Below are 15,000 nucleotides of genomic sequence, written 5' to 3'. Positions count from 1 at the left end.
CTCGGTTGAATATTAACGGCGGGGATTCGTGCCAGTTTCCTGATTTCTGTACAAGTACATTTCCCCCCGCAAAAAAAATTCTGCATTTCTGACTGCGGAGAACTAGCTTCCTTCTAACTCACATATATCAGGGAGCCAAACGTCGCAATGCAGATTCATCAACCACTACCCGGCTAGTCACATACCGCTTGATGTTCGACTCACAGCTAGGACTCAAGAACCCGTCCCTCATCCCACTCTCTGCGTGCGCAGCAACACGACTCACTCTCAAGTACCCACGGCGATTTCCATTACAGAATAATCTTCTCCCTAGACTGGGTCAATCTCCCCTGTTCATCTGAACTTCTAGTACGCTCTTAGTCGCAGGACCTACTACTAACGATCAGATATCAAGCCTGCAACGATAGATCAGCGTCTCTTCCCTCAAATTCGGTATAACGTAACATCATCTTGTTTAGGCCTCTTTATTGCGCATGAAATACCGAAACACGATTTAACATTGTATCCCTAGATTCCTTCACATAATCTCCTTCAGTATACGTTCATCCGTACCTATACAAACAACTAATCCGAGATTTCGAGGGCCAGCAAGATCGTCCTTACATGAACTAGTTGGCAGATCAATATTTTACATAGGGTCGGGTTCGCTTAATTGGGTTGGCTCGCGCCTCATCCTGAGCCAACCAGTAGTGATTTCGAGGGCCAGCCCATACGCGTGAGGTAACTCGACCAATGATTGATGTCCGGCTCTCGCAGAGGTCGATCCGCGCCCAAGTAAGAACCACATGATTGGAGTTATCATCGCAAAGGGTCATAATGCATGAATATGGGGAGGGTACAAACGCATCCTCAGGTATGCGAAACATGTGTCTTGGCCAATGTATACACACCCCTGAAAATTCCAATTTGGTTCTATTGCCTACCCTTGATATCCTTGAAAGAGGTCTTTGAATGTGACACGAATATTCCATTGGTCAATACTAGTCCGCGTACTGTCTGCGTCGAGTGAGAATCAAATGTAAGAAGAAGAATAGACTAATCGTCTTAAATTGACCTGCGAATCGGGCGTGCAACACCAACACAGATTTATAGCTATAGGAACTTCTTGATGTCAACGCAATGGAGCGCTATCCATTAGAATTCACCTTGAGCCTAACAAGCAATCTGGTCCAAATCTGGTCCGCCGAAAAACCGACAAGCCTCCGACGCTGTGGCGTTGGATACCAAACAGCTTCTTTTACATAATCCCAGTCCACTTTTTCGTTCAACCCATCACGTCCCTCGCACTGAGAAAACAGGATCGCGTGACTTCAATCCTAAAATCCCCATTGGAGATTCAGAATTTGGCATCCTTTCTATAACTTGACGTTCCAGGTCTCACTCGAAAAAGGCATGCTCAATAATATACTTAATATACTGGAAAGATGGCATCCCCGCAGAGACAAAAAGTGAGTCCAGTCTCGATACACGGCATGGTTATCCTCATAGAAATACAGGATGACTGAACCATGCTTTCCTCAAGAGATCTTCGATGCTATCATCGACCAATTAAAGGACGACACCGACACTTTGAAGGAAATCTCCCTCGCATCAACGATCCTGTCTCCAAGGACCCGCGTTCATCTATTCTCTTCCGCGAACCTATCCAGCAAAACAGACTGCGTGCGCCTTCGAAAACTAATCACCCAATCCCCACACCTTGCACGCTACTTCACCTCACTCACCTTCGAATTCCACTCTCGGTCCGTCGCGAGATCGCTTCCCGCCAAAATTCTCCGCAAACTCGTCAACATAAGAGAGCTAACACTGATCTTGGGTGATTTCTCCAACTTCCGCCCTTCTGTCATCTCTGCCCTCGGAGCTCGTTCATACACATCCCTCGCCTTGATCCTCATAGATTTCGACTCAGTCACAGACATCTGCCCCCTGACGCGCAACTCCCCTTCTCTCAAAACTATGCACATCGTAGCTCCGCGTTTTTTTGGTCTCGACGTTCCTTGCGATCATGAGGGTGTTGTCCCTTCTCCGACCTCCCTGAGTATCACTGACACCGAGAGCGATGCTGGAACCATTTTAGGATCAATCCTCTCACCGCGTCAGTGCCCCATCTCCATGGAAAGAGTCGATACTTTGCTTATCCTGATTTCCCATACCAACCCTGCCCTCATCGAACAACTCAACCATTTCCTGGATGAAATGAGCGTCGAGCGGGCTTTGACTTCCTTCCATGTCACCCATACAAGCACAGGTACTCATAACATTTGTTGTCTTTTGCATTCTGACAATCAGCGTAGTACCTCCAACTCTGACACTTCACATTTCCCACGTCAACACCCTTATGATCGACATATCCGCCTATCGCAATAGCGACGAGCCAAAATCCATCATAGGCTGGTGGATAACAGCCTTCCTCGATATCGAAGCTGACTGTGCTCTCGAAGTCGTACGCCTGAAGATAGATGTCAAGAATATGCCGTCACTCTCCGCACCTGACTACGGGGACATGTGGAAGCAGATGAACGAGGCCCTTCATAGAATACCTTCCCTAAAGACCGTAGACCTCGCGTTCTATAATATGTCACCAGACTGGCCTTGGGATGAGGCAGAGGCGCGGATGATAGAAGGCTTCAAGATGAGGGATCCTCAGCGGGAGCTCAATATCCATGTTACCACATTCTCCTCATCGGTGAGTTCAGAGATTGTTCTTTTATTTTATAGCAAAGGAAGGCTCAGACTTTTCCAGCTACCCCTCTTCAGCTTCGGGTCTTGCAACTGCACGAAAGGTGATGCAGATCAGTGATTACTGACCTCGGTACGTGTTTCGGTTTCTGAACACCCTTCAACGTACTAACTACCTCAAAGACAGGCGTTTGAAAAGGATAATACTTGATTGGATAAACCAAAACTGTATCAGGGAAATTTCTTTCATTCTATATAATCATTTGAGTGAATCATTTGCTTTCAAATTTCAACTCAGAAATGAAATGGGCGTGCATCGACTGGATATCCTGAACATGTCCCGGTCCGGAACGCTCAAGTCTCAGTTAAAAGGAGAAAGCATAGGTAGATATGAACAGCATACCCCTTCCACGGAGCTAGTGACAGGTGGAAACTCGAGAGAGCCAGTCGAAACTGAGGTGATGGTAAGGGGGCAAATGAACTCCAGTCCAGCCAACAAGACGTCCATTCAGCACTGACACATGGTGCTGGCGACATTGCCCTTCTCAAGTTTTCGTCCAGATTTACGCTTCACTGCGGCTGTTTTTACTCTCACTTCGGACTCAGAGGACCCAAGGCACGCGTATCCTCGACTCAATGGAATTAAACCGGCATTTCCATTTCCTTACAACGGCGACCATCAGTACGTCAATCTTTCCCCGTCCCATTACCGTAATTGCTGACCCATGTTCCGATCCCTTTGTCTAGTTAGACTGATCTCCAAGTCGTGGAGCCCCAACAGTACTCAATCTCTGCTGCTGACATCATCAAAGCGTCCGGGGAGAAGAACAAATAAACCGCTCGTTCCTCTTTGATCTGCCGAGTGGAGAGGAGGTCAAATGATCGACCTTGCTTGTGTTGTACGCAACCTTTGTTTCGTTCACGCTAACTAGAAGGAATAACGACCTGTACGAGTTCTCGGTCAATCTTCTTTATCCCTGATAGAGGTGATATCAACACAAAGTCAGATGTCTCGTAATCCCCGAATAACACCATTTCGACAGGTGGCAGTGTTTTACGCAATCAAGTCGTTCTTCTACCTTGAACGGTAGGTCGAAGAACGACTCCATTGCATAAAATGTATCTTTGACGGAAGCGTTTAGTAAAATAATACTTAGCAGGGAGCACAAGTTTACCCATCCATGCCCAAAAGTCCAGCTAGTACATATATCGTGAAGAACTATAATGAACTCGTCGTTAGTCAGCGAGATGTAGATAGAATACCATAGGGAAGAAACATACCTTGACGTCGACACTGAACTAGTGCCGGCGCTACGAAAACGTTGTTTCATTCCCTTGGCACTAGCACTGGTTTCAGGTTACATGTTTAGAAAGAGTCGTTTGAAAAAGACAATTCCAGTGCTATTTCTCTGCGGAGAGCAACGACACCCACCTCGCAGGTGATTATCCCGTCCTTTGTGGTAGACCAGGAAGCCACACCGTGAAGATAAAAATTCCTTGTCTCATAAAGATATCCATGAATATGACCGACTTGTTTTCCTTGAGTAGACGCAACTCGAATATCCTTCAGCTGAACTGATCCGGCGGAGTTCTGTTCTAACGTTCACTATCTGCAATCAGCATGAAATATGACGGTGTGGGCTAGGAAAGAACGTCCTTTTATTGAGTGGAACTCATGGAATTGACGCGTGCGAACACTGATCTCAATAATAAGTTCGTGGAATATTGACTAGGTTAGAAATGGTGAAATTCTGAGGAATAGAAATGATTTAGTGTGAAGGCTAGCTCACTGAGAATCCGTGGCTGGGGGTTTTAAGTCTAAGTATTGATTGCCATCGGTCACACAGTAGATTATTGTATGCTGCCGGAGACGATAGTAGCAATGAGGGATACCGAGTCTACTATCGGAAGTGTTATTTATGACCCACTGGTGTACGAACAGAGCCCTATAATCACAGACAGCGAGCTATTATAGGAAAAGAGGTGATGAGAAGTATACAACGCCACATACCACGAGTCGAATTCTCTGGCCAATTTCCACCGTCGTGCCGGATTGCATCCTTATTTTAGCACCACAGAGTAACGAAAGGTCACAGCTTTGGATAGCGTTGCTCGTGCCGTGTTATGAAAGCAAGTGTGCATTACTGAGCCCGTGCGGAGCTCGATAAAAAGCATCAAGGGATGACGGGAGAAGATGCCATGATACTTCGTGCAATGGGTGCTGTTACTAGTCCACAGATACAAGTCGAGCTATCGAAGATATTTGTTAGGAAACCAACTCAACGCCTCGAATGAAAACCAAAACAGAACCTGGTTAGAAAGTCATATTTGGGGTATATTTTTGGCCTACGTTTTCCGTCAGACTTGAGTAGACGTGGGTCCTTGCTTCCATCTCTTTGTGATGTGCTATTCTCGCATGCGCCGTGGTTGACAGTCAGAAATGCAATGTTTGGCAGGCTCTTGATGTTTATTTGGCAATGCTATTTTTGGCTCTCTTCCAACTCTCTTCCCGTCTGCGCGTGTATTCTGCTTCTTTCTGTGCTTCTTCCTTCTGATTTCTCATCGCTACTGCTTATTTTTCTCGAGATTATATATTCAGGCACGAGACGCTTCCCTGCTTGACAATGACTTCAATATGGACCGAGACCTGTTCGTATTTGACTGGATTCGAGGCGTACACGTCTTTGTTGGAGATCTTTTGGGGTTTAAGGTGCGTAAACTATTCGTACTTTTGATCCTCGTTGGTTGATGTCCTGTAACGTAGGCTTTCTTCCTGTGAGCCCCTACTATCCTCCGTCTCTTCGTTCTGTAGACCATGAATCTTTTCTGTATCAAAGGCAGGCATCTCGTTAAACGGATGGCCTCAGTCCCGTAATTATGGGATGACAGCCGATGACATTGCCCGAGAACAGGTGGTCACCGTGGTAGGGGAACAGGAGGAGCGGTGCGGTGTACTCTATCAACATTAGAACCACATCTTCCCACTACCACCTCGCTCTCTATGTCCTCTACGATGCTCGGATGGTGGGTACATAAACACAACCCACATAATTCTTGCTCTAGCTGCAAACGCCTTTTAGCGTCAAAGCTCGCACGGACCAAACTCGCAAGTCGTGGACGAGTCGGACATATGGTGGGATAGAAACTGGTGGAACGTGCCGTAGTGTCTTTGGAAGTATGTATGCTTGTTCTGATTCTCTGCGTCGATCATTGAGATCATTTGCACAGCCTGTCACTCCTCTGCGACCTCAGACCTGCCATATGACGTCTTCAACAATGCTACCTAGTATCCTCCATCTGTGTGCTCCTCGTTCAGTCTTAGAACTACATCCATGCATCACCACCTCACTCTCTATGCACCTCCTATGCTGCTAGCGCGAAGGGTACACGAACACGAACCGCATTTATCTCACCCTATCTGCAAACACCTTTCACCATTGGGGCTCGCACGGTCAGACTCGCAAGTCTTGGAGAAGTCAGATTTGTGGTCTGTATGTAGCACGATAGAGACTGGTGGAACGCGCAGGAGTATCTTTGGAAGTATGTATGCACATTCTGACTATCGGCATCGGGGACTAACATCATTCGTGCAGCCCGTCACTCTCCTCTGCCCCTCTGCCCGCCGCCTTCGACGACGCTGTATATACTCTTGAATGTCACATCTCGCGTGTTAATTCCCGTCCATCATAACAGGCGATGACGGATTTCCTAGGAGCATCGAAGCCACCAAGAAGTGCATAGGGGAGGCACATTGCAAAGGGAATGTAATTCGCTAGTGTCGCAAGCTAGGGAGGGCTTCAAGAGTGCTACGTCCTTCTAAGTGTCATTATTCCTAGTTGCTGAGATCAAGATCCAGATCGCGGCGTTGCCAAGACTGCGTTGCTTCGAATTCGGAATGGGATAACGAGCACTCTTCCTTCCGCAGCCTTCCATTTGGTACATGACCTGTGGTATACAAATTTTCTTTCTCCCTTGGCCAAATATCATCCCTTATCTCTACACGTATACTTAAAGAAAAATGCTGAGCTGGTTGGATTCGTTTCTGCAATCAAGCCTCATGATGTGATATAATACACAACGATCGTTCCATCACCATATGTCGGGTATATGATGAAACTGCTTGATCTCTGTTGCTGGAGATGTTCAATACAAATGTAACAAGACAGCCGTAAACCGTACAAAAACTGTTGTCCGTATATGGACAATTTCTCAATGCCGATGAAGATCGGTCGTCAGAATGTGAGCGTGATTAGCTTCATCAGAGTCACATTTACTTATACGATGCCATTATGTGATCCCCTGCCGCTCTTTCGACAACCGTATGAATACAGCCCAACTTTAGAGCTGTTCATGGTGCTGATTCACATCCGCATATGCCATATGCATCCCTAATCACTTTATCTGTTATGTTCCACCGTTGCAATCATATTGTTGTCTTTTTGGGACCGTCCATGTTTAGGACTTTGCTGTACAGTAAATGTCGCATACCCGGAACATGGGACGACAGAACCTTTCCGTCTTCAATTCCCACCATGTTTTCCAGTACTCCATCCCCCTCTCGCTCTCGCCGCCAGCCTGGAATCGAAGGGCCAACCATGCTCAATGGACAACCAAGGTCGCGTTCTGATCACAGTGATTGGAATCAGTCTTCAAAACGATCCACCATGCAATGGACACCTACTACTACCTCACAATATCAAGCCCAGCCTCAACCGCAATTTCAGCCTCAACGCCATCAGTCTTCCCATGTTATTTCCCAGGGTGTTGCAAACCGGCGTGATTGGTAGTGGATATGGTCCTTATTCGGTAAATATCCTTCTATTTTCGTGACCATTCTCTAATAACTGCTGCAGTACAGTCCCACCCAAGCCAAAGACGGTGGGATGTACGCTACCTCGCGTTTTTCTGCACCACCTGTCACCACGCCTCTAGTCCATCGGACCAGCAGAGTCGCCAATACCAGCACCGTGACTACTACTAATATTACCCCGGTGCGATATTTCTGGGACAAGGATCCGGACTTTGACGACATTATCCATAATCCTGATCCCATCGTGGATACTAGAATGGACCACTCGTGCTCCCCTTTCTCCTTGCGCGGCTGGGAAAACGCAAGCACACTTGTAGTCATTCTTGTGGGGCTGATCACCCTATTCATCGGTTTCCCCATCATCAAATATTACAAACGCACGGTCAATACTGTGTCTGGATTTAACCTTGGTGGAATCAATTCCACTGGGCAGATACCGGTATTTCCTGGGCTCCCGAGCCTCATAGATACGGATACTCCCTCGGATGCATATTCGCGTACAGGGCACGATGGGAAAAAGTACAACTTGGTGTTCAGTGATGAGTTCAACACTGATGGACGTACGTTCTATCCGGGAGATGATCCGTATTGGGAGGCAGCTGACATGCACTATTGGCCCACGGGCGATCTTGAGTGGTACGATCCGAGCGTATGTCTCCTCGGCATATTCGGTAATCCTGTTCTCACCTATTCCGCTATTATTTAGGCTGCCATCACACGAGATGGAAAGCTAGTCCTTACAATGACCGAAGAAAATATTCACGACCTCAATTTCAAGAGCGGTACGTTTACAGTTTAAATTTGATGTTCTCCGAGACTGCGTAATTGAAGGGTCGACAGCTATGATTACCTCGTGGAACAAATTATGCTTCACTACTGGATATATCGAAGTTTCTATCAGTATGCCTGGTAGTCCCCGGGCAGCGGGTTTATGGCCTGGTAAGATTATAGCGATTCCCATGTACTTGAAACCTTCCAATGACTTCTTCCAGGTGCATGGACTATGGGAAATTTAGTATGAATTCTTCGTACCCCTTCCAAATTACTGTTCTCACTAGATCGTAGGGCCGTGCCGGCTACGGCGCCACCACAGAGGGAATGTGGCCATACAGCTACGACTCATGCGACCTTGGTACATTCCCAGGACAAACTACGGCATCAGGCGAACCAGCTGCCGCAAATACTGGTGGGAACGACGGCTCACCAATCAGCTCCCTCCCTGGACAACGCCTCTCCGCATGCACATGCGACGGATCCGACCACCCAGGACCTACCTCGAGCATAGGCCGCGGCGTCCCTGAGATTGATATCATCGAACACCGAATTGACACGACAATTTGGCAAGGCCAGGTTTCGCAGAGTTATCAGGTCGCGCCGTTCAATTACCATTATGACTTTGATAACTCGTCCAGTGTGACGACTATCTATGACGATAGAATAACTGAGTTCAATTCGTATAAGGGTGGTAATCTGCAGCAGTCTGTGTCAACGCTGACATACATAAACGAGACACTGTATAATGGAACTGGATATGGGGCGTACGGATACGAGTGGTATTCAAATCCTGATAAACGCGATGAGGGGTATATCACTTGGTATAGTGATGGTATACAGTCATGGACAATCACTTCCGGCACCATCGGAACTGATTCTACTGTAGAAATCAGCGAGCGGCTTATTCCAGAGGAGCCATTAGTGGGTACCATTCTTTTTTTCTTAAAATCGTGCAGAACTGATATGCGTCGCTTGTAGTACATCATCCTCAATCTAGGAATGTCATTGTCTTTCCAGGCGCCGGATTACAAACACTTGTCCTTCCCGAGTTCAATGTATATTGACTACGTACGGGTGTATCAACGTTCTGGGACTGAAAATGGGTTGACATGTGACCCCCCAAAGAGACCTACAGCGGATTATATTACTAAGTATGTTCTCTGTTTTCTGGTGTGGGTTGTTTTCTCATTGTTTTGTGATAGTCACGCCGAAGCATACAACAATGCTAATTGGTCGACGTGGGATGCGGCGGGGTACACGTTTCCTCGGAATTCCCTTTACGATGGATGTTAACAATCTGGTATATACTATGAGGACGGGGAGATGTCTATGATCTATACTATTACCTCTACTCTTTATTGACATTGTCTGGAAGTACATGTTAGCCGATGTAGGAGAACAAGCGAGAACTCTACCAGTGATGGATCAAGGGCATAGTCGTACTTGCAGTTACATTCAGCTAAATTCAAGAGAAAGAAGGCCCCCACTAGGATGTATTTGGACCGCCACAAGTTGATACTTGTGCTTGCTTCGTACATCTGTCAACTTTGCTTTATATCCTCTTATAATCCTGGTCGTCTTTCTTGTAATCACGAGTAGGGATTGAATAAGAAATAAGAATGTCTCCTTGACTTGGTCTAATGCGCGACATTCCAAACCTCAACTAGAAGGTTTTCGAGGTATGAAGATGAAGATCATGTCATTCTCGAACCCATGCTTTGCCCCGAATTCCGTGTCCGATATCGATCAATGTTACAAGGTATGTTTGTAGACGTCCTCCTTATGCATACACCGCTGCAGTGAATGGGAAGGAAACCATTTATCGTCGTCCCAAGAACGAAAACTCGTCACGACTTTAAATTGGAAGGCGTAATTTTTCCTTCCCTTCTGTGGACCTGAGACCAGCTAAATCAATGTAAAAGGTAATGAAATAAAAAGCTTACCTTCAACCTCAACGTCGAATCGCATTTTGATAGTGACGAGCGAGGAAGAGGCGAGCAACGAGAAATCTGATCACGTTTCTTCAGTGGCGGGTATGGAAGACAACAATGTATTAGGGTAGGAAAATGCAATAAAAAATATACGACATACTAAAGCAGAGAGTATATCAATCAAGGTTAGCTTTATTACTGGCAGGTAGAAACAGTCAAAGAAATTTCGACACTTGTGTCGCGAGAGAGAGAGAGATCGCTACAGGAGACATTTGTTAGTAAGGCAGTAAGGCTCACGTCCAGATGGAAACACGTTCAGAATTCTATGATGGAGAGCAATGTTTGGGCCTACCTTTGCGTGAATGGACGGGAATGTTACGGTTCCTTTACTAACTAGTGGGGTGAGGGCCGACGCATCCACGCGGCAGGTCCGAGTCCTACGTATATTTTTTTCCCTCCAAATTTGTAAGCCGGCTGTTCAGCGATTGGGATAGTGTGCCATCCTGGATCCCTTCCGAAATTAAAACACAAGGAAATAAAACGCGCCAAGTCTCAGTCGAGCAGCATGCGAATTCGATCGATGCAAGCAGGTGATCTGTCCAGATAAAAAGAATAGATATTTAAAACAGCAAAACAGAAAAACAAATTATAACTACAAAATACAGAAATAGAGGCGATAGGGACGCAAACTCATCACCCAACACTGACCTCAGAATGATGGACGGGTTCTACAACGTGCAAGAAGCCAGTAAGAGACGGGTACAACCTCGAAACGGACGAAGACTGACCGACTTTACTGTTAGGAAGCTCCATCGACGCCCTCGTTGAGGACAGGACGAAGATAGATAGATAGATAGATAGATAGATAACCGGTCGAGGTCCCAAAAAGGAACACCGGGGCTCTGTGCCGAAGAAAGACCCCCATCATCTCGCGCGGATAGCACAGATGAGCAGTGACAGACAACTTCATAAAACCATACAGACACAGCGTTGGAAGAAGCAGTACTCGCATTCGATGACAACGCACAGTGCTGGCGCTTGATACGTCGTGGAGGGACCACGGACGCAGCGGATGAGATGATTTTCGCCGCCACAGGCGCACTAGTGGTGATGGACTTGCCGCCAATTCTAAAGGAGTATCCATGAGTGCTGACATACAGACGTGAGACCAACGAATAACCTTACCAGTCCCAGGGGAATGAGAGAGAAGATCCGATTTATGAGTCAGTCAGTGACGCTGTCTGGGCTGGGCAGCCAAGGATTAGATAAGATAATCGAGGCGCTGAGAGGTATGCAACACACAGGTGAGAGAGAGTTCCAACAGGGATGATTACAGGATTGGGCGCCGACGATGGCACAGGGGTACGACGCGGTGGAGTTCTCGAACCAATACTTCCGGCCCGTGGGCAGGAACAGTGGCCCGGAGGAGATACAGATCAGCGAAGACATCGACCCTAAAGGGATACTGAGGAGACTGGGGGGATGAATATGGCGCACACTGAAGACAACGAAGTCAGCTATTTCAGAAGGATAATCGATGGAGGAAAGAAAAAGTGAGTGTTACGTTATAAGCCCAATGTACGCCATCTGACGGACGCCAACAGATATGTGAAAGCGAAATCACAAATGTTCAGGATCGGGGATATCGTCGAAAGGCAATGCTCAATAGTATTCGTGAAGTGCAGAGGTGGAGACGTAAGGATGAAAGCGATACTGAGGGTGTTGGCACTTGTTATCTGCAACCACACAATGGTAAGCACCAACTGAACATCTGATGATAAGGAATAACCAACCGAGTTTTTTTATTTTCCCTTTTTTATTTTTTGTTTGTTTTGTCGTCGTAGAACGCGGCGAAGAACAAAAGTGCCGTGGGCAAAAACGGCACATGACGCACACCGAGGATGAAGCTGAAGTGCCGAATAGGGTTCGAATACGAAGAAAGCGAAGGATCGATGGAAGGAAAACACAGGAGAGGTAAGAACACCAGGAGTGGGGAGGAAGACGAAGAGAGGGGGGCGACAAAGAAGAGGGGGGAGAAGGGGGAGAGAAAGGTCAGGCCATGGAGGTAATCAAGTAGGTTACATCAGAGGAGACGGTAGGAAGAGAGCGGAAAATAGCAAGTTCTTCCTGAGAGATATGATATCGGTCTCGAGACGGATGTTTAAGAGAGAGTAACAAGAAAAAATCAGGGAGAAAATCGGAAGCAATCGTAACGGGTGAAACCGGGGTCAAATAGAAAAATCCCACGGAAAGCTCAGGTAGGGAAACCGGCAAATACCGTTAAGGTTTGATACCTCGAATATATTTTCCCACGGCCAATTCCACCTGCATAATGACCGAGAATCCTATATTCATAGGACTCGGAATGCGTCGTATGAGCCTGATCAACATGAAGGAAGAAGGGGTTCTGGGCCGTTGTTCCGGAAAACGGCAAGCCCCGTTCTCGGCTCTTGATCGCTCTCTTCATCCTTCCTATTGGACTACTCGTCTTTCTCTTCAATCGTTCCGTTACCTTGAGACTTAAAATTTTGGTGTGACGATTGGCGACGACTTCAATACAGACCGACCCGTGGTGTGCGTACGCGTTCCCTTGGGGTTCGAGGTGTGCAGTCTATTTTTATGTCGCCTTTCGTTAGCTAACTTCTTCGCGTGCGTAGATTCTTTCCACATGAACGCCCACCATCCCTCGTCATTACTACCTTACTACGTGTCAGTACACAAGCACGATTCCCACTTCCGTGGTACTTGCTGCAAAAGTCCTTTACCATTGGATCTGATGCCGACGAAGCTTTTGCAACCGACGTTAGAACTGGATTAGAAGTATTGAAGATGCTGGATCTATAGTCGATGTGTGGTGGGTTAGTAATGCAGGGGAGGATCTTAGGAGGTACGTCTTGTCACCCTGACTATCAGCGTCGAGGACTAATCTTTTTCATGCAGCATGGCACTCGCGACTGTCAAGGACACTATGTGCTCTAGCGTGACATATCCCGCCTGCTAACATGTGCGGATGAGGACGGTAACTATAGGCGCGTCGCAGAGAGAATGTGTTTGAATCGAGTGCCGCGGGTTAGGGAGGGCCTGGAGCGGTACCGGTACGTGTGTTGGAGGCAAATCGCTGTCTTTTGTGGCTGATAGAATTCGAAGATCAAGATCATGGTGTTCTCGAAACCGTGCTTTGCTGTGAATCCGTGTACATCCGATATCGATCTTTCCACGGAGGAACGTTGTAGACGTCTTCCTGGCGCATACGCCGCAATGAATGGGAAGGAAACCATTTATCCTCGTCCCAAGAACGAAAACTCGTCACAACTCTAAATGGGAAGGCACAATTTTGCCTTCCCTTTTCCGTCGTGAGTGGATGCGCGTGCTCCTTTTCCCGTGTATTACCTTCACCTTGTTGAGGCGGAGAACAATGCCAGAAACGGGGAAATCGTTGGTGTTTGGCAAAGACCATTCTGGGTAATTGATCGCTCTCTTCGTTCCCATCATCTCCACGCGATCCTTACTTTGTGTATCGCCATTGATATTTAATATTCAGTCTCTGGAATGGTAGCCTTCTTCTCCAATCCCTCTTTCGCGATGCGTGATGTGAACAAGAGTCGAGACCAGTAACATGCATACGCGTTCTGTTGGGGTTCATGGGTACGTACTAGTATATTTTTACATCACTTCTCGTTTTAATTAATTTCTTCTCACGTGCCCAGATTCCCGTCCCTACCCCAACCTCACCAATTGCGCTAATGCTAAAGCTTTCCCACGAACGAGATGGAGGACAGACCAGTGCAAATGACCATGCCTTCTACGAATAGCGTTGGTATAAACCGAAATTTTGCAACCAGCGTCAGTACCGGATCGCTGAGTCGGGAAAAGGCTGGATCTGTGGTCAATGTGTGGTGGGATTAAAGACTATATCAGAATTCAGAGGGCATGGCACTTTGGATGTACGTCTCTGAATTCTGATTGTTGGTGCCGGGGACTAATATTCTTCGTACAGCGCTCTCAGCAACACCTTATGTGTTCCAGCATGACGCGTCTCATTCCCTAGTACATGTTTGTCGCGTCAGACAAGGGTGGAAACCTTAGAAGTGTCGAACGCGCGTATAAGTAACGGCGAAGCATCTCAGGGAAAGAATGTGCTTAGTTAGAGCGCCGCGGGTTAGGCGGTCTCCGGAGAGGGTTAAGTCCTTTGAAGTTGTAACGCGTAACCTTTGGTGGCTGATATAATCCGAAGACCCAGCTTACGGTGATCTCAAGACCATGCGTGTCTGCGAATTCGGCGCACAACCAATCTTTCCATGAGTTGTTCAGGTCGTCTCTATGCATATACGTCCAACTGCTCCTTCGTCGACAGACTTCGCACCCTCGTTATCGTGAAACTCCGTACATCTGGCGTCGTCCTCGTCCCCGGCACCGGGGAATGCTCCAGCTAATCCACCGCCCTCTCCTTCACCCAATCCAGCGTCACCGACCCGTCCTCGCTGGAGACACTCCCGATCCACGCCATGCCGCTGCCTTATATTGTAAAATCAACACCGAGAACCCCGACTCTGGCATCCTCGTCGTCCCCACCCCTTAAAGCGTTCCGTAATCCGTCAAGAAGACCATCATAAAACACTTCGGATGAATCGATCGTTGTGCTAACGTCCGAGGTCAGTCTCCGGTTTCTCTTACCCACCCAAGTCTTACCTTTTTTGCAAAGATGATGGAAATCGTAAGTAGATGGTCCTCTATAGCTACTGAAGACTGGTTCATATGGAAGCGAGTTACCGTCTTGGAGAAACAAGATTGGCTTGTCACTCATAT

The 15,000-nt window shown here is 47.2% G+C and overlaps 3 protein-coding genes across 3 annotated transcripts; all 3 read left to right on the top strand.

Annotated features, from left to right (window-relative positions):
- The first annotated feature begins 1,262 nt into the window (after positions 1-1,262).
- On the top strand, positions 1,263-2,947 carry EV420DRAFT_1583426 (uncharacterized protein). The gene is made up of 5 exons (XM_060474728.1): positions 1,263-1,448; positions 1,497-2,248; positions 2,295-2,686; positions 2,744-2,812; positions 2,863-2,947. Exons 1-4 carry the CDS (start codon positions 1,393-1,395, stop codon positions 2,798-2,800), a joined length of 1,257 nt encoding a protein of 418 aa, XP_060323343.1. The 5' UTR covers positions 1,263-1,392; the 3' UTR covers positions 2,801-2,812; positions 2,863-2,947.
- A 4,615-nt stretch (positions 2,948-7,562) lies between these two features.
- Positions 7,563-9,556, top strand: EV420DRAFT_1279451 (glycoside hydrolase family 16 protein; the record flags this gene model as incomplete). The annotated part of the gene is made up of 7 exons (XM_060468143.1): positions 7,563-8,138; positions 8,196-8,271; positions 8,330-8,428; positions 8,482-8,504; positions 8,555-9,184; positions 9,242-9,414; positions 9,466-9,556. The coding sequence occupies 7 exons, from the start codon at positions 7,563-7,565 to the stop codon at positions 9,554-9,556; spliced, it is 1,668 nt and encodes a 555-aa protein (XP_060323342.1).
- Positions 9,557-10,908: 1,352 nt separating this feature from the next.
- EV420DRAFT_1486221 (uncharacterized protein) lies at positions 10,909-13,512 on the top strand (the record flags this gene model as incomplete). Its single annotated transcript, XM_060470364.1, has 13 exons — positions 10,909-10,942; positions 11,177-11,330; positions 11,383-11,483; positions 11,531-11,556; positions 11,712-11,747; positions 11,799-11,946; positions 12,039-12,168; positions 12,590-12,725; positions 12,756-12,796; positions 12,852-12,903; positions 13,002-13,081; positions 13,224-13,293; positions 13,333-13,512. The coding sequence occupies 13 exons, from the start codon at positions 10,909-10,911 to the stop codon at positions 13,510-13,512; spliced, it is 1,188 nt and encodes a 395-aa protein (XP_060323341.1).
- Between the last annotated feature and the right edge of the window lie 1,488 nt (positions 13,513-15,000).

Source organism: Desarmillaria tabescens (assembly GCF_030435595.1).
Source record: "Desarmillaria tabescens strain CCBAS 213 chromosome Unknown EV420scaffold_83, whole genome shotgun sequence".
In the NCBI taxonomy this organism is placed as follows: Eukaryota; Fungi; Basidiomycota; class Agaricomycetes; order Agaricales; family Physalacriaceae; genus Desarmillaria; species Desarmillaria tabescens.
Note: the sequence above shows the minus strand (reverse complement) of the source record. Positions and strands in the feature narration are given on the sequence as shown.

Coding starts and splice junctions, on each gene's coding strand:
- EV420DRAFT_1583426 (XM_060474728.1), top strand. CDS start 1,393: ATGCTCAATAATATACTTAATATACTGGAAAGATGGCATCCCCGCAGA. Junction 2,249..2,294: donor TGTCACCCATACAAGCACAG/GTACTCATAACA, acceptor CAATCAGCGTAG/TACCTCCAACTCTGACACTT. Junction 2,687..2,743: donor TTACCACATTCTCCTCATCG/GTGAGTTCAGAG, acceptor AGACTTTTCCAG/CTACCCCTCTTCAGCTTCGG.